Genomic DNA, 24,665 nt, shown 5'->3' with positions numbered 1-24,665 from the left:
GAACACATTCAAGATGGTTATATCTTGTACCACATTCAAGACAGCAATATAAGTACTTTGACCATAACTGGGACATCCAAGATGGCCCTTGCTTGGACTACATTCAATGTGGCCATAGCTTGGACTACTTGCAAAATATCCAAGATTGCCATTATTTTGACTACCTTCAGTATGACTTGGACTTGCCATAACTGTGTCTACATTCGAGATAGCCAAAACTAAAACTACACCAGATGGACATCACTTGGATTACGTTTAAGATGGCCATAACTTGGTCAACATTCAAGATGGACAAACATTGTACTTATTCAAGATGGCCCTAGCTTGGACTTCATTTAAGATTGACATGACTACATTTAGTATATTTATATGAAACTTGGTACAACTATACACAATGACAGTTCACATTTGTTAAGCAAGTGACATAAAAATATTACTCTTGCTGAAGTAATTGTAAGTAATGCCCTTTGGGCGTAAATCAATGAACATGGTGAAGAAATGCCTCCTTATTCCTGTAATTCAGTTTCCTCCATCATTCAATGGCATATGTATTAGTTTTGCATGATTTTTTTAGTCCTTACTAAGACTTTGTTTAAGAGTTATGCTTGTTGCCTTTGATATGCGTTGAAAAGAATTTCAAGTGAACCAAACATTTTAAGATTGATCCAGCAGACTAATATAACATCTCCACTGCTCTGGTTTATTTGCCGCTTACAAAACGTAGATAACCTCAGGAGATACAGCCTGTTTATTTTGTTCTTGCATGATTTGTTTTTGAATAAAACACAAATACATTACAATATATTCAGATAGTGGATATAGGGTGCTTATTCATTCAGCAAATGTAATCAATTTATTCCCAACAGAAAACAGGAAATAGAGATAGAAAGTGACCCAGAGGATGTACATGACAAGACAAGTTTACATTCCTTACCACATCATTCCCCCTGCCTCTCCCCTGTACCACGTATATTGAGGGGGACACACCCAGAATGACATGCTCTGTGGAAAATCTACATGTAGAGAGTGAAGGTGCAACATTCTTAGCTGGTAAGTTGCTTTTCTTGTTATTGCTCTTGCTTCTTCTCTCCATCCCCATTTAAGCACATTCCCCCTGCATGACCACATATCATTCCATTTTTGCCCCTTCGATTTTTACCCTCCCTCATCTTTTTGCCCTAGCATACCCGCCTTCCCCCTTTCGCTGCCTCTCCTCGTTTCACTCCACAGATCCTCAATCCTCAATTGCATCTCTCTTTTCTCCTTCTCAGGATTCAAACCCCTCCATCTACCCTACCCCAGGCCTCTTCCCTCTCCTGCGGCATCCTCACATTCCCATTATCACTTCTCTTTTGACCCACCAACTCCCTGCCTCAAAATGTGAACAAGTGTACCATTCCCTATTTCAGGTTCAAGAAAAGAACTACACATAACCCGACATGGACTCTCAATAACAGATGTTAGAGATGACAAACATCCTGAAAGCCACGTCAAACACCGCCATGACAATAAAGACTTCTACATTAGTGATATTGATGATACTGAAATGCAGAAAATGTTACCTAAAGACCTAGACAGACAATATCAGTACAAAGTGCAACAGCAATAGTTATAGAAGATTCAAATGGTGCTGTACAGACAGATAATGGTAATGTTGATGTACAGAAAGTGGACCAAACATGCTTTAAGAAGTTCTTGAATTATCCAGTTATACAGATGATGAGGTGAGAAAATTTTGTACTTGAAAGTGTGTTTGGCTACCAGATATTTAAGACTTTCAAAGTCCCAATATAAAAAATACTTGTTGCTTTTAAAAGAAAAAAATTGAGGTATTTACATCAAAGCTTTGATATAATCTATTTAGTCAGCGGCGACGTTTTGGAAATAGGCACATCTAGAGCCTTAAATTCTGGTTTTAATAATAATCAATTATTATAATGCCCTTTTTTCAACCAAAAAAACTTTCAAGAACTTTTATCCTTGGCCATAACTCAAAGCTAGAATGATACTTGCTACAAAGGTTGCAAAAGACAATATGCACATATTCTGACTTTAATAATTGCCGAGTTATGCCTATATCTTTGACAGAAAGCAGCATTTTTGTTTTTTGTTCAATCCCAATCTCAACTCATTTTTATACGCCCGAAGGGTCGTATTATGTAATGGCCTCCATCGTCTGTCCGTCTGTTTGTCAGTCTGTCTGTCCGTTAGCAATTCCGTGTCCAGGCCATAACTTGGTAACTAATAAAGCGATTTTCAAATAACTTTATACAAATCATCACTACATTAAAAGGATGTGTCGCGTGCAATTTCCAGGTCCATACCTCAAAGACTAGAATCACCATGGGGGTGCATTAGCAAATCCGTGTCCGGGCCACAACTTGGTCACTAATAAAGTCATTTTCAAATAACTTTATACAAAGCATCATTACATTAAAAGGATGTGTCGCGCGCAATTTCCAATTATTCTATGTTGTAAAAAATACTGTTGAACAAAGGTTTTTATTAGCACTGCTAACTTAAGTATCATTAAAGTTTCAATATTGGAAGTTTAAGCCTTTGTTGTAAACACTTCACACCTAGTAAGCAGTATACTAGCATAACCTAAATGTTTATTAAAGACCTCAAGCCGAATCTTCTTCGGGCGTATAATGCTCCGTTTTCGCGGTGCTCTTGTTATTTATATCCAAGAAAATCATGGGTTGATTTCTTTTAGCATTATATACATTACATTATATTTATTTAACTTTGAAAATAATTTATATTCATAAGAAAAGTAATTCTATATCAAAATACATATTTGAGTAATAACTGAAACAAAATGGGCTAATTTGTTAACGCATAGTAATATTAAGATATCTTGCAAATATATTGGCTATAGAATATTGGTCACAATTTTATTTAAATATTAATCAGAATTTGAAACAACCAAGTGTTTAATCTTTCCTTTTCATTATATATATATAACTAGTTGTTGAATGAATGAAATATTAAATACATTTTACAGAGTAAAGTCAAACCACTGTTTATTATTTCAGGCAGTTTGAAGTTATAGTTGCTGTATCATTGTACAGCTTGTTCTCATTTAGTGTGATAGGTGTGGAGGAAATCTTCACTGTATGGGCTGCCACAGATGTTCTCCTGGGTAAGTCTTGGTCAAGAGATTTCACGTTATGATATATTGTGTTTTTCTAACATCTCGCCAGGTAAATGTTTCGCTGCATAACCTGTGTAAACAGTTCTTTTGTAACTTGGCTGTTTCTTCAAAAGTAAAGTTAAGATTTTAAAAAAGCTGTAGTGCCATCGTTAATGGCAATGTTATCATTCTATTTAAACTTGAATGCTTGTCATGACTGAATGATAATTGAAGAATTAACAAAGAGCTTTCTACAAAAAATTAAAATATGGCCATTCATGAAGCGAGTACCTTTTCTGATCAACATATTTTCATAAGTTTTGCACTCATTTTTATGCCCCTGAAGGTGGGCATATTAAAATCGCACCGTCCGTCCGTCCGGCCGGCCGGCTCTGTAATTTTCCCTTGTATGGACAGATTTTAAAATAACTTGCCACATGTGTTCCACATACCAAGACGACGTGTGGCGTGCAAGACTCGTGTCCCTACCTCAAAGGTCAAGGTCACACTTAGTGTTTATTCACAATGGAGTGCTGCATATAAGGACATAGAGTATAGGTTGTCGTGTCCGGGCTGTAACTTTCACTTGTAAGGACAGATTTTAAAATAACTTGCCACATGTGTACCACATACAAAGACGACGTGTCGTGTGCAAGACCCATGTCCCTACCTCTAAGGTGAAAGATACACTAAGTGTTTATTCACAAGGGAATTCTGAATATAAGGACATAACAGTGTAGGTTGTCAAGTATGGGTGGTATTTTTTATGTTCAGAGGCAATGTAAAATAACTTGCCATATGTATTTGACACGTAAAGGCAAGATCAACTTTTCATGTACTGACCTTGTTTGTAGGTCAATGTCACATTCGGGGGCATTCGTCACATACTGTGACAGCTCTTGTTATTTAAGAAGAATAGATGTAGATGTCTAAAAGCATGTTGCATTCTTGTTTTAAATTATCTACCTCTTAAAGGGAAATAGAACGTATTAAATTTGTTCACTTTCCTGTAAATTTTTAGATATAAGTTGTTGTCTGATTAAATTTTCATGTGTGCTTTCTACACCTTATTTCAGATGGTCTGGGGTTCGAGCCCAATGAGATTGGCGCAGCTCTTGGTGCATCCTCATTTCCCCTGTTGTTTCTGCAGTTGTTTGTTTTCCCCAACCTCTGTCGCAGATTGGGTATTAAAAAGGTGAGTGGTGTTTGAAAAACCATGAGAACCATAAAGTAATTTCCTTTAACAGTCTCAGAACTTTAAAAACACACACAAAAAGTGTGCTTAGCTTGATCCTTTTAATATTAGGAACCTTATTTTTAACAGGTTTTCCAGAAACTACATATCTTTTCCAGACACTTCTTCTTAAAGTTTTAAGGCAATTTGGGATGTTCACTTATATATAAATATTTCCTTAACCTTGCATTCAATTCATGTTGTACTTCACACTGTTGTTGACAACCATCATACTATAATGTTATCATAAATACAAATTATGGCCCTTGATTGATTTAGAATGTTTGGTTAAAATTTTAGATAAATTTTTATTTTCAATAAGGCCACTCCTTTTTTATTTTTTGGTTTACAAGATTTTTTGGAAAAAATGTCCACTGGGTGGTCGAAAAAAAAAAAAAAAAAGGAAAAAAGTCACAAAACATACTCTTAAAGGGAAAATCAGAAAACAACATAAAAACAGTGAAAATTTCTTTTATATCATTTACTTGTCATTTTAAATTCTTAAACTGCTATTAATGCATGCTTTAATACACTCAAAGTTTCAAAGTTCTTATTAAACACACAGTTTAAATCTTACATACTGTGCATATAAAACATCAATGATATTGACTATAAAACATGTTTACATGTATAAACTACACTTTTAATCAAGATACATTGAATATCACTCAGCAAGACATCTGTTTAGCTTTAAGGGTATGCTAAAGCAAAAGTGAATGCAGAACACTTGAAAACTTACCAATATTAAATTGAAAAAAAGAGGAGGCGAATTTTACGCATTAAAATACACAAAAATTGCACTGTATTAAAACAATACATTACATTTTCTAAACATTATTTAAGTTATTTTAATATTGGAAAATGTCAATAAAGTGAAATAATTACCAATTTTGTAAATAACGAAGTAACATTTATGAAGACATTTGAGCTTTAATATTGTGAAAACAATTCCTGAAAAACTAAAAGCCTAACAAGACCTAGATTTGAGTTTTAATAACTCTTACCATGCGGGGTCCTAGTTGTGTGTAACCCGATTCATGATAAGTCTGGATATTTTCGGACCGGGATACTTACCATGGGCTGTTCACCAAATCCATTTCAAATTCAAATCTTGCAGCAAATTACCACATCAGTACATAAAAATCACATAGCAAAATAATAAATCTAGCATGTGGCTTAACTTTATGTACCAATGATAGCAAACTGACAGAGAAATCCATAATTATGTATCGGATATTTTCATTTTCTCCCAACTCCGCCCGCCATTTTGCGGTCGGTGGAATTACCGAAAACCCGAAAATCCCCGTAAATACCGAAAATCCCTTCCATTCTCTGAGGTATATAGCGTTTTCTTTAATACGCCCGGTTTTACTACTTTATTGTGTTCGAATGTTGTATGCCGTAATTGTTGGAGGTTGGAGAGGGGTGGGGAAGCCTAGGGAGGGTGGGGATGGGGGTCGTGGGGACTAAAACCCGGGACCCCCTTTCATTTTCAAAAGTTCGTACAAAAGAAGAGTATGCGAGGAGGTTCTTACGCCGTTCCTTCAAAATTGCATTGTGTTTTAGTGGGTTGTATGCTGTATATCTTGGTGGTTGGAGAGGGGTGGGGGAGTCGGAGTAGTTGGGGTGGGGCAGGGAGTGATTAAACCCCGGGAACCCCATTCATATTTCTAAGTACATACACAAGAGTATGCAGTATGGTTTAAAACTGTATTGTGTTTAAGTGGGTTGTATGTCGTGGTTGAGGTTGGTTGGAGAGTGGTGGGGGAGTCGAAGGAGGGGTGGTGGCTACGAAGAAGTCTCAAATACTACTTTCACATATCTCATTTCAAATTGTAGAGGTAAGGGAGGGTAGGGTCGTACCTTACCGTATACAAAAAAGTATGCGAGGGTGTGTACGCCGATATTTAATACTTCATTTTGGTCGTCCTGTATGCCAAAGTTGTTGGTGGGTGGAGGGGGGTGTGGAAGTCGGACGAGGGGGATGGCTAAATCCCGGGAAGTCCTTTCAATTTCATATATGTTAATGTTTTAACGACTAGTTCAATATCACATTTCATTGTGTTTGGTTGCTATTCGTATTTTAAGTATATCGTATATTGAATGTTTTAAAGGTGTATTATTTGTTATTGGTATTTCCTGTAATAAGTTATCCGTTTATTTCGTTGTAAAGCGCCTTTGAACGTGTGGTTAAAAATGGTGCTGTATAAGTTAATCGATAAATAATAATTGTGTATTGTGAACAAGTTGTGTGTCGAGAAAGGTGAATAACTGGTATCAAGCGGGAGTTGATTATACAATTGTCCTTATGTGTATCATAACGAATTGTATGTGTCTCAACTGTTATGTGGAATCGCTTGGTATGTTTCATTGCACAATCTCGTGAAGAAAGAAATGCAAATTGTACAATTTCACTTAAATACCATCACTGCACCTAAATACGAATCATCAACAGCATATTAACATTGGTCATGATAGGAAAGTGTTATTAATGAATAAAAGCATAATCTAATATTTTATATCGTAAAGCATACCGTTTAAATACTTACATGCAATACTCGTCTCAATATCGATATGGACATGCCATTGTGAGATATTGGTCCATGTCTGTTATCTATCAGTAATGACACCCCGCTGTGACAGATTCTTATCGTGCGGTCAGTACCTGGAACCATGCTGTCACTGATGACTATAATACGATGTGTATTGAACCCCAATCAATGGCGTTCTGGTTCAAAACGGAATGCTCCTGTGAACCAGAAATTAAATCTTGTATTTACACGGAGGTAACAAGTAAGAGTACGCGGTGTATGAAATAAACATCGGAAGTCTGAATATTTATCTCTTAGTGTAATGCAGTTCAAGAGTACGTTGCACGTCAGTGTTTACGATATTAAAGAAATTTAATATAATACACCACTGAGGGCCATATGACATAATAAGGACAGGCCATTTACCCATCGAAGGTGTATATGGACCGAGGCGTAAGCCGATGTCTGTTCACCTTCGGGGGCTGAGTAGGCGGTTATTATAATGCCATATGTCCCTAAGTGGTATATTATATGAAAGAGGATGATCTTAAGCGAAGTGATATTGCTAATTTTCGACCATATGAGAGCGTTCAGTTATGGCAGGATAAATGTGGACTTGAATTGAACCAAAGATTTGTATTATATATATTTTTTTTCTAATTTAGATGAAAAACAGATTGTTCATTCACCGTGCTATATTCAGGCCACACCACGAGGAGGCGCTCTCGTCATGGCCCATCCCCCACCCCCACCCAAAACCTACCCTCATTTAGTTGAAGAAGTTTCAACACATTCCTAATTTGTTACGTACTACAGCTTCAGAGAACATTGAAATGCAACAGCATCTTCAAAAAATCATAAAAAATTGGTCTAATTGCAAATAACCTCCCTCCCTTATGGACTTTCATTTCGTATTATTTTAAGACGGACTGCTTATGCAATGTTAAAAATATTCATCAATTAATCCCGAAAGAAATCGATACTTATTTTGAAATAATCATCCTATTCTGCGAAAACAGTTAGGTTGCCGAAACATTCACGGGAATGACCGTAAAGTGATATGTTCGAATTAAAGGTAATTAACAACCGTCTTGCCACTATGACAGTACTCGTGAACTGTACCTTGTTTGTTATATAGACCTATCTAGCTCACAAACATTTTTCTATAAACCTTAATATCCCGTTTTAGAACTATTCACATAAAGGCATACCAGCATTTAAATGGGTTAGTAATCATACAGAAATGCAATGTTTTAAGTCCACGTAAGAGAGCTATGTAATGGCTCTCTTCAGCAGCAATGTAGCACTAGTTAACGCGCAAGGGTTGTGGCAAATGTAAAGCATGTATAATAATAGAAGTTAAATACACATATGATAGCCTGAACAGTCAGTGTATAAAACAAAATAAATAAAACATGTGTACAAGATGTAAAACTGAGTTGACAAAACAGTTGTATAATGACTGTCAATTATCAAGCAAAGCATACAAAGAACCCATGGCTAGAAAGATAGGTATAATGGTGTGACATTGTTGGCAGTACTGTTGAATGTCACGTCAATGCATATGTCTCAGCTTTCCCTAAAGGGGGACATAAACTGAAAACATAAGCACCCTTTTTTCATTTTTTAAGTACAGTTGTTACTTCATGCGTACCTCAAAGACTCGAAAGCGAAACGCGAGGAAAATATGCCTGTAACATGTCATGTTGTCGAGCAAGTTCGAACTCTTCATGAACTTTTCCTGAACTATTTTTATTTATTTGTTGTTGATGCGATATAGAGAAATATTTCATCATAAAGCGATGATTAAGGAATAATCCATCCCAGTAAATGTAGTCGACATCAGCTAACCGTATTTATTGCTGGCCGTTTACAAAAGGAGTAATTGCATTTGCGACGTGAGTTGCGCTGAGAGATATGCCACCTCAGTGAGACTGAAGTTTCCCTACAATGGGATTCACGGCGGGTCTCTGCAGCAACAAACTCACGCGCTTAAATGGGTTTCACCGATTGTCTAGCTCTGACATAAATGGTACACCCCAAAATTGAATTTACCATGTATATCGTTTGACATAAAAGTGCATGTTGACATCAGCTAGCCGCTATTATTGCTTATTATTGGCGCATGGTTTTCGACGACGACAAAAGGTTAACGCAATTTGGAAAAAGGAGTAGTTGCACTTGCGACGCGAGTTGCGCTGAGAGATATGCCACCTCAGTGAGACTGAAGTTTCCCTACAATGGGATTCACGGCGGGTCTCTGCAGCAACAAACTCACGCGCTTAAATGGGTTTCACTGATTGTCTAGCTCTGACATAAATGGTACACCCAAAATTGAATGTACCATGTATATCGTTTGACCTAAAAGTGCATGTTGACATCAGCTAGCCGCTATTATTGCTTATTATTGGCGCATGGTTTTCGACGACGACAAAAGGTTAACGCAATTTGGAAAAAGGAGTAGTTGCACTTGCGACGCGAGTTGCGCTGAGAGATATGCCACCTCAGTGCGACTGAAGTTTCCCTACAATGGGATTCACGGCGGGTCTCTGTAGCAACAAACTCACGCGCAAGCACTTCAAAAGGTATGACATGTTTTCCAGAGTAGACACAGCATGGCACGAGCAAAAATGATACAAAATGTTACACAATTCAAAAACACATTTATGAACAAAAAGACATACAATAAAACACATAACATCTAAAATGACAATTTTTTTTTGTACCGGACAATGGCGCACAGTAAATCCACAACAAACAATTGAATGCGCTTATGCATGAATTTGATGTTACTCCATATAATGGGAAATTTTCGTTTGGTAATTTTCAACACGCTTTTTTCGGGTACGTCGGCGTCACATGATCTCCCATATGAGGCGCCCTATCAGATATGGTAAAAAACAGTAAAATTTGGGGTTAGTCCGTAAGTAGCTGGACATGATGAAGGCAACGACATCAGCATTTACGTAGTTTCAATTAATCTAGATGTTCCTGTACATAACGAATGTTCTGGTCTTACCGAGCGCCATATCCGGTGATCTTATATATATATCGAAACAATTAACACACATAATTACAACACAACTGAGAAGCACAATTAAGGCGTTTTCGAAGCACAGCTAGACAAACTGATACATGACATAGGTCTTTAATATATTTAAATGTCCGCTGACTGGATTTAAATGTATGTTTTTTTAATTTCTTTGCCATTTTGCTTTCATCTATATTTGTTTTAATCGGTGGTAGCTGTGTGAATTATTTTGTTGTATTATTTTCATTTTAAAGAAGGATTTTGAAAAGTTATCTGCATTTCATACAGCGCCCTTAACTGACTGTGAACACAAGTGGAGGTTACACAATTTCTACAAACAGTAAAAAACGGGGACCAAGTGACAGTTGAAAAGATGGAAATAAACTGGGCAAAAGAAACGCGAAATTATACACCAATAGATTAAGTTTGGTAAAATGTGGCAAATATCACAACAACACAAGCATGACATGGACATAAATAATGGTTGCATAGAAGTATTCATGTTGAGCTTCATTTTTTCGAGAACAACCTCAGTTAAGAAGGTCCGTAAATTCTACATTATATAATGAAAAAAATGTGTAGATTTAAGTTGAAAATAGTTGCCCGTTAATTTTATAAAATTGCAAACATAAGTACAGCTGCTTAATTCAATGTACAACGCGATCTACTTGCGTGCGGCGTAGTTAAAGTGTACCGATTTCTTACTTTGTAAACCGTTCATAGACATTTGAGGTTGTTTTCGTAGGAAATGGCCAAGGTGCTCCGAATGAAAACATCGGCGTACATGCATAAATAGATTGCATAGATTATAAATATAACAAAGTGACCACGAAAAAAATATTGCATAGAATAATCAACATCAACTCATTGCACACAATATCTGATACAATACAAATAAAACATTACAAAATCATGTGCTACTGTCACCGACTTTAATGTGAACTGATTGGTAACTGAATGTGAATTTGCAGTGAGCATTAAAAGTCCTAAATGAGCTAATTCTTGAAAAATAATTTAAATTAAATTATAATACCATATACATCTTTTCGTAAATTTTTACAGTTGTTACAATCTGTGAAATCTTGTCTTACTTAGCAAGTAGCGATGCTTTACTTTATCAAACAGTCGGCTAACCACAATAGAAAATCTGCACAAGTTAGAGAACAAAAGGTGACACACATTACATATAATATTAACATATATACAAAAACAACACTATATCTTGAAATACTCCTGTAGTTTAGTATTAAGAATTGTCTTCTGAGAACATTATGCCAAAATATCGAAATGTTAAACCGTCTCATTCTTAACAAATTAAGTTGGTGAATCCCAAACATCTATTTCAGCCGTAATTGCGAGTTAAAAAACGTCACAGATGCTAATATATTAATATGTGTAAACATCTATCTCATTACTTTTAATTAAAATACAATTTGAACTTTTGTATAGAAATGTTAGGTAATGAAACCAAAAAATAAATAAAAAATATTGCAATGTGCTTCTGGCTGGATTCGAACCATTATCATGAAACCCTCAAAATATTCTTAGTCCCTGTGCTTAACACTACAGGCTAAAGCATTGAGTATCGAGTGGAGGTTTTATTAGGGGTGTGCTACCTTAATGGTCGCATACTTCAGGAACTGTACAAATACATTTCTATATTCCCCAATGTTCTTTCATATTATTTGTACACTGGTGACACGTCATCTTGTTTTGAGTAATAGCTGGATTATACACTCAATTCGCCCATTCTTAATCATCATGATTTAATTTCAGCTCATATAACTGTCTTAGAAAACAACACATTGCAGGGAATGTGTATCGGTTTAGTGGCAGTGAACTGCTACTACCATTCTTCTTTGTGATTACGCTTGGCTAGAATAAATCGCGTTATTAATCACAAGCTGAGGGATTTCGCTTTCTGTACGGCAAATTGGATTCGCACGCACGCAAGCACGCATGCACGCACGCACAACTGCTTTGACTGTAGTCAGTGGCAAAAGTACAAACTTCATCCTGCAATGTTTATTATGCTGAACACATGAACAGATACAAATTAACATTATTGACGAATGAAACGAGCACAATTACATGTACCGGCACACTGCCGACCTAATTCTATAAAACAACTTTTTCAGTCCCTTCTCATTTAAATGTACTTTGTCTCGCATGAACTCGGCTGGAAAACGTATGTGGGAAGCCGCAAAACTTCAACGAGCTCTCTCTCTCTCCCCAGCAACTGGTTAATTCGTGCGCGCTGGCTTGCAAAAGACCTGTACCCCAACCCGTCCCGGAATGCTCCACGCTCCCCAATCTCCAACACCAGGATGGTAGATACACCACTGTCAAGGAAGTCCTGGGCAATGTCAAGTACGGCCGCCACTATGTCCTTCGGTACGGATGTAGTTGTGATATCATTGCCGCCCAAACTCACTACCACCAAGTCCGCCCCGTACATCTTCACCTGTTTCAAAAGTCCTGGTTTGGGTTTGGAAGCTTTCATCCCGCCCGCACCAAAGAAACGCACCTCCATAGGCACCTAAAAGAATACATTTAATATTGTAAATGGCTTCACAGTCGTTGCCTTTGTAATATTCTTTTCAATTATCACCTCATTGCAACATTGTTTTAATAATTGTCATCCGTATATATTCAATTGAAGTAAAACATAATATATACAAAACAGAATATATATGCGGCCTTTCAATTATAGAATTACTACACAACTTATGACTGTAACATTTCCCAGTGTGCAAAGTGCTTAAACATCACATATGAATACATAATATATCATTGTACATTCAGACCTAATATTTAGTACGCTTAATTAGGTTGAGTCATTAAATCGTGACAGTAGGTGTTTACAAAAAGTCTACAAGCTGCACTCTCACAGATTGACCATCCTAAAACTTTTTAGTACGAGTATATTGGCATGTCGTTATATGACAACTAGAAACAAACACGTATAAATCGCCGATGTAAGCTAACTAAATAGGAAGTTAGGTTTTACTGTACATAGTGAGTGAACATGAAAAAACAACGCACCTTGATGTCCTCATTGCAGAATGCGTCTAGTCGCCAGACGTGACTGTCCCCGAAAATTGCAACTTTCTTCATTTTTAATAACAAGAGTGAACATAACATACATGCAATATATTTGAACACACCTTTATATATACTGACAATCTGACGATTGTGCTCAAGCCATGCCAAGGTGTTAATTCTGCTACAAACACTCATTACACGGTTCTAACTTTGATATATCAACAAGCGCTTTCATTAGGTACTGCGAATTCACACCCTTTTACCAAACACGTGAAATTTAACATATCACGTTCTCAAGGTGTTCCGACTTTAATTAGCCAATTTTAAAATCCATATTCGCTTTCAACTATTCCCCAAATATTCCTCGCCTTTCTTTTTAAAAGCAAATGCTTACAACGCTTTTCCTAAAATGTATTCACTAAATCTATATTGTACTATTATTATACCAAGAACAATATGAATATAATTGATAAAACATACATATATATAGAAACACTGACGTGCAATGTACTCTTGAACTGCACTGCATTAAGAAATAAATATTCCGACTTCAGATGTTTCTCTCATACACCGCGTACTCTTACTTGTTACCTTCGTGTAAATAAAACAGAACAGATATTTTATTAAGACTTGTACAACGTACATCATCTTCTTAACCACAAATGAATAATAAATAAACAAACACATGGTATGACATAGGTTATACATAATATGAAATAGAATCATAAATACATTCAAAAAATTATTCACATCAGGTGAGGATGAACAAAACTATTATAATTATAAGTGAATATTTAAAGTTTATCTTCAAATACTCCTTTGTGTAAATACAAGATTTAATTTCTGGTTCACAGGAGCATCCCGTTTTGAACCTGACCGCCATTGGGGTTCAATACACATCGTATTATAGTCATCAGTGACAGCATGGTTCCAAGTACTGACCGCACGATAAGAATCTGTCACAGCGGGGTGTCATTACTGATAGGTATCAGCCATGGACCAATATCTCACAATGACATGTCCATATCGATATTGAGACGAATATTTCATGTATGAATTTAAATAGTATGCTTTATGATATTAAATCTTATATTTAGCCTTTATTCATTAAATACACTTTCCTAACATTGTCATGACAAATGTTAAAATATGTTGATGATTCTTATTTAGGTACAGTGATGGTATTTATGTGAAATTGTGCAATTTGCATTTCTTTCTTCGCGAGATTGTGCAATGAAACATACCAAGCGATTCCACATAACAGTTGAGACACATACAAATCGTTATGATACACATAAGAACAATTGTATAAACTAGGCACACAATTGTTAGATATTCTTTTTCTTATGTACAAGTGATTCAAAGGTAATATTTCTACTATTGATACAACCTTATTCATTGTGATTTGACTATAATGTTTTCTGGCTTCATGTAAATGACCGTCCGATACTCGTATTGGGTATCATATGAATTGTAGTTAGAAATTTACATTATATCTGCCGCCATGTATATATGTTTTGTATAGGACCTCATTTGCCATGTTTATGGTATGAGAGAATAAACCGTGTTTGACTTTGACTTTGAATATAATCAACTCCCGCTTGATACCAATTATTCACCTTTCTCGACACACAACTTGTTCACAATACACAATTATTATTTATCGATTAACTTATACAGCACCATTTTTAACCACACGTTCAAAGGCGCTTTACAACGAAATAAACGGATAACTTATTACAGGAAATACAATAACAAATAATACACCTTTAAAACATTCAATATACGATATACTTAAAATACGAATAGCAACCAAACACAATGAAATGTGATATTGAACTAGTCGTTAAAACATTAACATATATGAAATTAAAAGGACTTCCCGGGATTTAGCCATCCCCCTCGTCCGACTTCCACACCCCCTCCACCCACCAACAACTTTGGCATACAGGACGACCAAAATGAAGTATTAAATATCGGCGTACACACCCTCGCATACTTTTTTACGGTAAGGTACGACCCTACCCTCCCTTACCTCTACAATTTGAAATGAGATATGTGAAAGTAGTATTTGAGACTTCTTCGTAGCCACCACCCCCTCCTCCGACTCCCCCACCACTCTCCAACCAACCTCAACCACGACATACAACCCACTTAAACACAATACAGTTTTAAACCATACTGCATACTCTTGTGTATGTACTTAGAAATATGAATGGGGTTCCCGGGGTTTAATCACTCCCTGCCCCACCCCAACTACTCCGACTCCCCCACCCCTCTCCAACCACCAAGATATACAGCATACAACCCACTAAAACACAATGCAATTTTGAAGGAACGGCGTAAGAACCTCCTCGCATACTCTTCTTTTGTACGAACTTTTGAAAATGAAAGGGGGTCCCGGGTTTTAGTCACCACGACCCCCATCCCCACCCTCCCTAGGCTTCCCCACCCCTCTCCAACCTCCAACAATTACGGCATACAACATTCGAACACAATAAAGTAGTAAATCCGGGCGTATTAAGAAAACGCTATATACCTCAGAAAATGGAAGGGATTTTCGGTATTTACGGGGATTTTCGGGTTTTCGGTAATTCCACCGACCCGCCATTTTGTGTATATATGCGTTCACAGGGCATCTATACTTAATGCTTGTTTAATTTTTTTTCATTTTAAAGAGTATTCCTTGGTGACTACAACAAATCTCATTTATAGTAAAATATCAAGTTCATTACAAATTGAAATGGACTTATTCAAAATAGTTTTCCGTGTTGTTTTATCTAAATGTTTTGCACACAACTCCCGGCATGAGTAAATGTCATTGACACATGTGTTCAACTATTTGTTTGTTTTTTAACCCAAACATGAATAAACATGTAATCTAGAATAAACACAAGCTTTACATTAACCCAATGACAAGTATTTCAAAACCATTATGTGATTTAAAATCCATAAACACCACCGACCGAACTTGTGAAACTAGGTCACCGGTGTCAACTTAGAAATTTTACTTTCAATTTCACCACTCACGTTTTGTGCACTGTTATTTATATAACCATAAAATATTATAAAATGTTTTTCTCACACATAATTTACAGATATTTGTGTCTACTTATTCGATGGCAGCCGCTGACACTTTTATTTTTTTATCTATAAACAACAATATTTTCATGACCTAAATTAGCGGGAAAAACAACAATCATGTGACAGTTATTGTTTGTGTCGGCTGTTAAATTTGCAAATGTTTATTGCTATTGTTATTTTAACAACTCCTTCATATTTTAATTAATTATTTTATACAAAGAATGACTCCTATCGTCAATTCCGCCATTGCCAACGGCGCTGCCATAACAGTTGACTTGCTCATATGATATCACTCTAAATTGGCGAATATGGCTACGGAACAACAAACCAGTCGAGATCCACTGCATTCGTACTCTTATCGATTCGTTTTTCTTTCGTTTCGCACCAAAACCAATACGGTCGGGAAAATAATTTTGAAAATAAAAGTGAAATTCATTTTTTATTTTTTTTGTACTTTTCGGAAAATTAGACCCGCCGGTTTTGTAAACCAATTTATATAAAAGTAGTGGCCTAATTACTCCAATGCATATTATTCAATGGACTTATTCTTCTCAATGACATCACACAAATGGGTATCATTACTTCATTTTATCTTCTAAATACGAATATGGCTCTTGATGGACTAAGAAAGATTGGTTAAATATTTAGCGCAAATTGGAATATTCACTTACTCATATACCCTTCATCCAATGGACTTCATATTTCACACACTTGTTGACGGTCATCATACAATTAGGTAACATAACATATTATCCTAAATACACAATATGGCCCTTGATCGACCTAGATTTGGTTAAAGTTTCAGGGCCTCCATGTTTACAGAAATACAAAATATGTCTTGCTTTTGCTTTTTTCTTGATTGTTTTGGACAGGCACATAATACATCATTTATGCATTAATAAGACAAAGCGGCGTAGAGTCGATAGAGCTGCACTACGACAGACACTTAATGAGTGGTATCTTATATCAAGACACTGGACTATATTCACAAAGCAACTTAGATACAAAAATCAATCATTTAAGTTGAGTTTAAAGAAAACTAACAATGTTGTACACAAAACATATTAGTGTAAGAAAATGTTTTAAGTAATAAATGCGAGTGAATAAATTTGATTAAAATTAGAGCACATTCAAACTAATTGTAGTAAGAATTTAAAAAGCACACACTAGATTCAAAATGTTCCGGCTTTAAGAATACGCCCCTTATTCCTGATTCAGATTCTACTGGTATCCAATGTTCTTTGTATGTCATATTGTTAAGGTATTAAATGAACTTTGTTTCTCATTTTTCAGACACTTCTTGTGTGCACATTGATACTGCTAGCAGTCACCCAAGCCATGCCTTGTCTTCACCTTCTCTCCAGCAAGTTAGTGCCCGGGATAATTATTCAACTTTTATGTTCAATGGGTTATTATATATCACCTACAATGTTTTGAAAATCGGTTTTAAGACTAGCTGCTGTTTTTCAATAAAGAAATAAACGAAAGTGCAAGTCAATCTATATATTATGAAATATTCTCAAAGCTCCATTCTCATCTGTCTGGTCTGTATTAAGCCCCTGTCACATACGTCATACAACAGGTATACTGCAGGTCTATTGCAGAAAATTGGAGAAAATTGATCCACGATGCGCAACATGGAAAGAGAAACCAGAAATAAACTTTAAACAATATCAAACATTATTCAATGACAGTTTATTAAGTAATTTCAAATATGTATTGAGAACAATTAGATACCCTCAATGAATAGTACTGTCCAAGTTAGTTGACAAAAATTTCTTCTTTTGTCCCGGTTAATGTCCACATTATTAAATCTTATAACTAATGAACACATTATTTGCGTTATATTTTGATCCCTCATTTTTAATTTGAACTTGTTATTTTTTTGGAGGTTTGTACATGTTTAAAACAAAAAGCCTCGTAGTTATATTTTAACATCGGGTTCATTCTGTGGTTTGTCGTGTGATGCATTATATGTCCAATGACTTTGTTTTGATAGACCTTCAATTGTGTACCCTTTTTGGGTCAACTGAGGCACTCAGAATAGTCGGAACGTCCTACGATAGTGCTAGGATTGTCACACTTTTAACATATAACTGAACTTTAAATGCCCTCTTACATGTTCCACTATCATACCTATGTTCAGTGATCGTCATACTAAGATTATAATTATATCTAGGCTAAGGATTTGACTTTGCCAGCTTTGACCTATTTTTAAATACAATCGTACAACAGATATATTTGATATGTTTAAGCTAATACGCAACTTTCAAATCCATCAGTACTAGCCTTAATCAGTCCCCCTGTCATAATCCTGCTATAATTGTACGACAATAAAATTCCTACGATTTATGTGACTATGCTTTACTGCGTGATTTTCCATTAATTGATAAACAGATACATGAAAACATGTAAAATATTTTACCACTACATGTTTTTTATTTCTTCAGTCCTGTGAGTTTGTGGACGCTTCTAATCTTGTTGAGCTGCGTACAAAAGTTAATGGTCAGCTGTGTGTTCTCATGTACTGGTTTGTTGATAAATAACTCCGTCCAGCCCCACCTAGCAGGCACTGTAAACGGATTGGCAATGACCGTTACTGCCATGACAAGGTATGTGTTTTTCATTTGCTGGCCTACTTATTAACAACTCCGTACAGCCTAATTAGACACGCCCTATAAACAAATTGACATGACAGGCTGAGTCTTAAGATCATTTGTGTTTTCTCATATGCTGGCCTGGTTATTAACACCTCTGTACAGCCCAGCTGTTTCCTGAGTAGAAACTAGTACTGGTGTCCATTTTAAGAGGCCATGAGAAAGTATTTCTAGTAAGTATCAAGCCCACAACCTTTTACAACCTTTTAGATGAGAGGCGAACACCTGTTAATTTAATAAGCTCCTAGTGGATAACTAAACAATCTCGAAGCCAAACAAAAACAAAGGCAATACTTAAACCATATTTCTTTCACTTTTCAGGTCAATAGCGCCTTTATTTGGAGGATCTGTATACACTTGGATAGTGTCATACGCGTCTAAAAACATCGGACCACCGTTTGACATCAGTTTTGTATTCTTCTTGTTTGGTCTCATCTACTTTATTGTGTGCCTGGTTGGAGTTACAATCCCTAACAGTCTCAACGAACAGAAGAAGTAGGAAACTATGTGTGATGTGGTAAGAAACAACTCACCATATGTATCTGAAGTGTATATCTGAAGAGTATACGATAGGGTAACCTTTTTTAGCTTGTCTGTTTTTCTCAGAAGAAAACAAGGACTCGTCATAGAATAGGTGCTGTCCTCTGAGTTGTTGTCATCATCTCCATCATGCAGAATCCTCAGTCTGGACAATGACTCAAATCCCATTCAAGATTTTTACATGTAACTTTGTTCCATATTGCAAAATAAATTGTGCACATGACATGATGCGAAACAAGGCCCATAACTGCCGTCTTAAGTTTTGTTGAATTATGTCCACAAACTCTACACAATTACAAACGAGTGTTAAAAGAGTGGAAAAATGTTTTTGGATGTCAAATTCTACAAATCTTGATATTGAGAGGTCAGCGCCATATAGACACTTCATATAGAATAAGGAGAGTTATGATCATCTTTTGCTGAGCCTTTGATTTTTTCTTTTATTATTATAAGTTGGTGTGGACATTACACTTGTTGTATGTATTGATGAATGTTTCTTGTTGAGTTTTTCTTTTGAACATATCCTACACTTTTACCTCCCCTACTCGACAATGTGGACCATACCTGTCTTTTTCTTAGTGCACTCATAAAGGGCATCAATGCTGAATCATGGAATTCAAATATAAACCAGGGGTTATGTATGAACTTATTTTTCTTTTCATACATGAAGAAGGGAACATCTAGTCCATTTTTTAAACAAAATTATCATATCAGTTACATTTTTATTGACAAATTTGTTTTGTATTTTTAACAGCTATCACTTTAAATATCTTTATGTTGTTAATTGTTCTTGTATTGTTGTTTGATAAATTTGTGCCATGACTTAAGTTAGCTAAAATACAATTAATGGTTGTTAAGTCATATTTTATCATTTTGATTTACATACAAAAAAACAATACCGTTTTAAACATAATAATATTTATAGTTTGCAAATTTATGACAGCTGTTTCCTGCTATTTTATTTTTTAAAATTGTGTTTTTTGTTTAACGATCTGATGTATGTGCATAATAAATATAATCAGGATTTATTTCAAATAGATAATTCAATACATGTCCAACTTAAATTTACAATATAAATAGGTTGTTATTGTTTCTATAATGATTTATACATTTAATCTTTTCAGATGAGTAAGCAGATTACTTGTACATAATGACTTTTCATATTAAATCTAACCTTGTTTATCTTGTTTATTTTTAGGACATGTATTTATATTTCTAGTCAATCCATGACTTCGCTGTATCATCATTAGACATAATACGAAATGACTAACCGGGTATCATTTGAGTCAATCCATGACTTTGCTGTATCAGCATTAGACATAATACGAAATGACTAACCGGGTATCATTTGAGTCAATCCATGACTTTGCTGTATCAGCATTAGACATAATACGAAATGACTAACCGGGTATCATTTGAGTCAATCCATGCAAGAACTGAAATGGGTTTATTATGTTTTTGAACTTAATGTTAAGGTTTACGGAGTGAAAAGTCCTATGTTTGTGAATGCCATAGTGACATTTATGTTGATTCATGAATATTTTAGTAATTTGTATACATGCTTTAGGAATGACACAAGTTTCATATTTATCATAGTCATTACATTAATGTGTTCCTATGTTGAATAAGGTCATCATTCCATGTACACATGCAATAGAATATGTCTATGTACTAGAATGCCACAACTGCATATAATTATTTGCATAGAATTATTTGATGTCTCAGTAATTTAAACCCATAATAAATAAGGTCAACCTGTCATGTGTACGTGTGAATGAACATATCTACGTACCGCATGTTTTTATTATTGTCATAAAATAATTAAATGTCTCAGTAATGTACATCTATGTTGGTTTATACTAATTTATTTTAGCTCGATTGAGACGAAAGCTGATAGCTTATAAGATCACTCTCGAGTCCGTTTCCTGGGCAGAAACCAGTACTGTGTCCTTTTTTGAGAGGCCATGAGAAAGTACCCCTAGTGGGGATCGAACCCACAACCTCTTGGGTGAGAGGCGGACACCTATACCACTAGACCACTCTCACATCTATGTTAAATAATGTCACAAATCTATGTGATGGGATGTATTTATGTTCTAGAATGTTACAACTGCATATACATCGTTGTCATAAAATCCTTAAAATTAATGTCTCGATGATGTGTATATATGTAAAATAATGTCACTCATCCATGTTCTCATGTGATTCAATGTACATGGTGTATCTAAGGCGTAACATGTTAATGCACGTTAGATTTCTGCCTTCTTTTTACTACATTAAAATTAGCGTTAGTGTGTAGATAAAGGAAAGAAAACACACTCTTAACATCGAACAAATATGCTATAATGCTATGAATACTTAAGCACTAAAGTTTGGCACGGGTTTGTAATATTGAAATTATTGGTATCAAGGGACATTGGAATATGAAATTTTACTTAAATTTGAGCTAAAAATTCTTTTAAACGCGGTCAATTTGTTGGAAATGTGCATATGTTATGAAATACGAATCATTATGGGGTTTTTATGCCCCCACAAAGTGGCGGCATATAGGGTTGCCCTTGTCCGTACGTACGTCTGTCTGTACGTACGTACCGTACGTACGTACGTACGTACGTACGTACGTACGTACGTCCTGAAGATTGTTTCCGATCTAATTCTTGAAAACTGTTTGTCCAATCCTCACCAAACTTTAAACACATGTTTGTGACCATAATATCTTGATCAAGTTCGATAGTCATGGAAATCGCTTTAGTCATTTAGGAGTTACGGCCCTTTTTTGCCAAAAATACTTCAAAATATATGTTTCCAATCTAATTCTTGAAAAGTATGTGTCCAATCCTCACCAAACTTTACATACATGATTGTGACCATAATATCTTGATCAAGTTCGATAGCCATGGAAATCGCTTTTGTCATTTAGGAGTTACGGCCCTTTATTTGCAAAAAAAGACTTGAGATTATCCTGAATAATCATTATGGCTTATTTTCTGTGACAAAAAATCGAAGTGGGGGCATCCGTGTCCTATGGACACATTTCTAGTTCAACTATGGCCGTTTTAACATTTCAGCAAGGTCAGGTAAAAATCAATTAAACCAGTATATCCCTCAATAAAATATGCAAGGTAAAGGTAAATGTGTTTAATTATTACAAAGAAGCTGTATTATTTTAATCAGCATAATTTGTTGGTACCATTAAATATATTGAATTAAAACAAACCTTGCAGAACATTTGTCATTAAGTATGCACCTCTGTGAGCATTAGAATGCCAGGGATAGCTATACATGTCTCAAAATGCTTTTATGTTCTGCACATATTCATGTAAATATATTAATTTTTTGAAATGCTTTCCTGTATAACATGTTATGTTTTTAAATGCTTTTATGTTATGCATATATAAATTGATCTTGTTTTAAAAGGCTTTTATGTTATGCATATATAACATTTTATGTTTTTAAATGCTTTCATGATATGCATATATAAATTGGTCTTGTTTTAAATACTTTTATGTTATAATTATTGACCATGTTTTAAAATGTTACAGACTGATACTATGAATGTAATGTTATGTATCCATGTTTGTCAGATGTTGTTGTTAATTTCTAAAGTGCCTTAGGAATAATATTTTTGCTTTAAATTCTTAACATATGGATTTGTAATGGAAACAGGTCTTTAAGGTACTTTTTCAGTAAATATACACATTTGTAAATATGACGCTTTATGTCCAAAAAGTGTAATTATAGTCAAAAGATCATGTTTAAAGAACTAAGTATTACTTATTGTGCTATAAAATGGATGGTTTATCAGCAGTTGTTGATTTTAAACTCTTTTTATTACTACGAATTTTATTAAATGTGACGTATTATGTATTCTCTTGTGGCGGGGGGTAGGCGGCATCTACCAAGTCATCCGCGCTGCAAATGGATTTTTCTGTGGCGGCGGGTAGGCGACACCGACATGTACTAATTCATCCACACCGTAACTTGAGAAGAGTTTGTCATATCATCACCAAGCTTGCACATGATGTCTATGGGCAGAATATCTAGCAAGTTTGATAACTAGACATATGCCCGGGTCACTTAAGAGTTGAAGCCCTTGAATTGCCTCAACTACACAAACTTTATTTTGAACTCAAGAAGCTTTTGTCAGATCATCACCAAATTTGTGTATGTGTTTGGGAAAAGGATCTAGGCAAGGTCCGATATTCCTATATCATAACCAGGCATGTTACCAGTATCAATCGAGTTATGATCCTTGAATGTACAAAAAAGTATCCACAGTCCCACTCTGTAAATTTGACTCCAATTATCTTTGAAACTTGAATGGGCATTTTTTGTTACAGTCTGCATCCATGTTATCAATGACAAATTGATAATGATTTTACAACTGGTGTTATGCGTTATATAAATTGTAAGTGTTCCAGTGTTGTTTGTCTATCATAACAAGAGAGCGAACTTTAATAACCATTGTTATATATTTGTGATGCTGTCAGATACGTGTATTAGGTAGTGATAATTATACATCGCATTGTATTTTTTATGTTGTGGGTATATCTGTTGGATATCAATGAATTATATATTGATGAAAATAAATGATATAATACGAAACTACTATTATTTCCGGTGGTTTATATATATTTGATGTTTGTCACCGTTTTCAAGTTTTAGCCGCCAACTGTTCATGTAGATGCGCACAAGCCTTGGATGTAATTTTAACGACATAATTTTCGCATACCATTTAGGGTGCTTTCCAGAAAACAACAACAATTAAATGTCATTTTATATTAGTTTTTATACCAATAATAAAAAATAGGATTGCTTGTTTCAATGTATGATATTTTTCAACGCGTTATATAGCTTTTGGTTCTCACCAATCGCATAATTTGCGGTCAACAATTTTTAGTTTCTTGCACTGGTTTTTCTGTCCATTCATAATGTATATGGCTATATGTATATATGTAATTATAAATCGTGCTTGATTGCCCTCCCGGAGAGACCATTTAGTCCAGTGAGTGCTCTGTTTTGCCTGGCCCCCTCATTGATGTCGGCGCTGGACGTTTAAATCCTATGTCAGTTCCCCTCAACACCTGAACTCCAAGAAATAATCTATATTGTTTTCGACAAAGTGTCCTTTTTAGCTCGACTATTCGAAGAATAGGTGGGCTATACTACTCGCCCCAGCGCCGGCGTCGGCGTCTGGTTAAAGTTTTAGGGCAAGTTGGGATTTTCACTTATAAGTCCTATACCTTTCATTCAATTGAGTTAATACTTCACACAGTTGTTCAGGGCCATCACATGATGAGGTTAGATAACTCCATATTATTATTTACGCAGATTATGGCCCCTGATTGACTATGAAACTTAGGTTAAAGTTTTAGGGCAGGTTGGGATATTTATAAATTACTTCTAT

At 35.4% G+C, this 24,665-nt stretch overlaps 1 protein-coding gene across 1 annotated transcript in view; it reads left to right on the top strand.

The window, feature by feature from the left end:
• Positions 1–23,843, top strand: part of LOC128246215 (uncharacterized) — a 30,630-nt gene extending 6,787 nt beyond the window's left edge. The window contains exons 6-13 of the mRNA XM_052964407.1: positions 867–967; positions 1,272–1,380; positions 1,569–1,724; positions 3,039–3,145; positions 4,213–4,331; positions 17,355–17,428; positions 18,512–18,673; positions 19,040–23,843. Of these exons, the coding sequence (XP_052820367.1) occupies positions 867–967; positions 1,272–1,380; positions 1,569–1,724; positions 3,039–3,145; positions 4,213–4,331; positions 17,355–17,428; positions 18,512–18,673; positions 19,040–19,217 (1,006 nt within the window). The 3' untranslated portion in view covers positions 19,218–23,843. The remainder of the gene's footprint in view (positions 1–866; positions 968–1,271; positions 1,381–1,568; positions 1,725–3,038; positions 3,146–4,212; positions 4,332–17,354; positions 17,429–18,511; positions 18,674–19,039) is intronic.
• Positions 23,844–24,665: the final 822 nt, after the last annotated feature.

This window comes from Mya arenaria, chromosome 9, assembly GCF_026914265.1.
Source record: "Mya arenaria isolate MELC-2E11 chromosome 9, ASM2691426v1".
In the NCBI taxonomy this organism is placed as follows: domain Eukaryota; kingdom Metazoa; phylum Mollusca; class Bivalvia; order Myida; family Myidae; genus Mya; species Mya arenaria.
The sequence above is the reverse complement of the archived record's forward strand: the minus strand, read 5'-3'. Positions and strand labels throughout refer to the sequence as shown.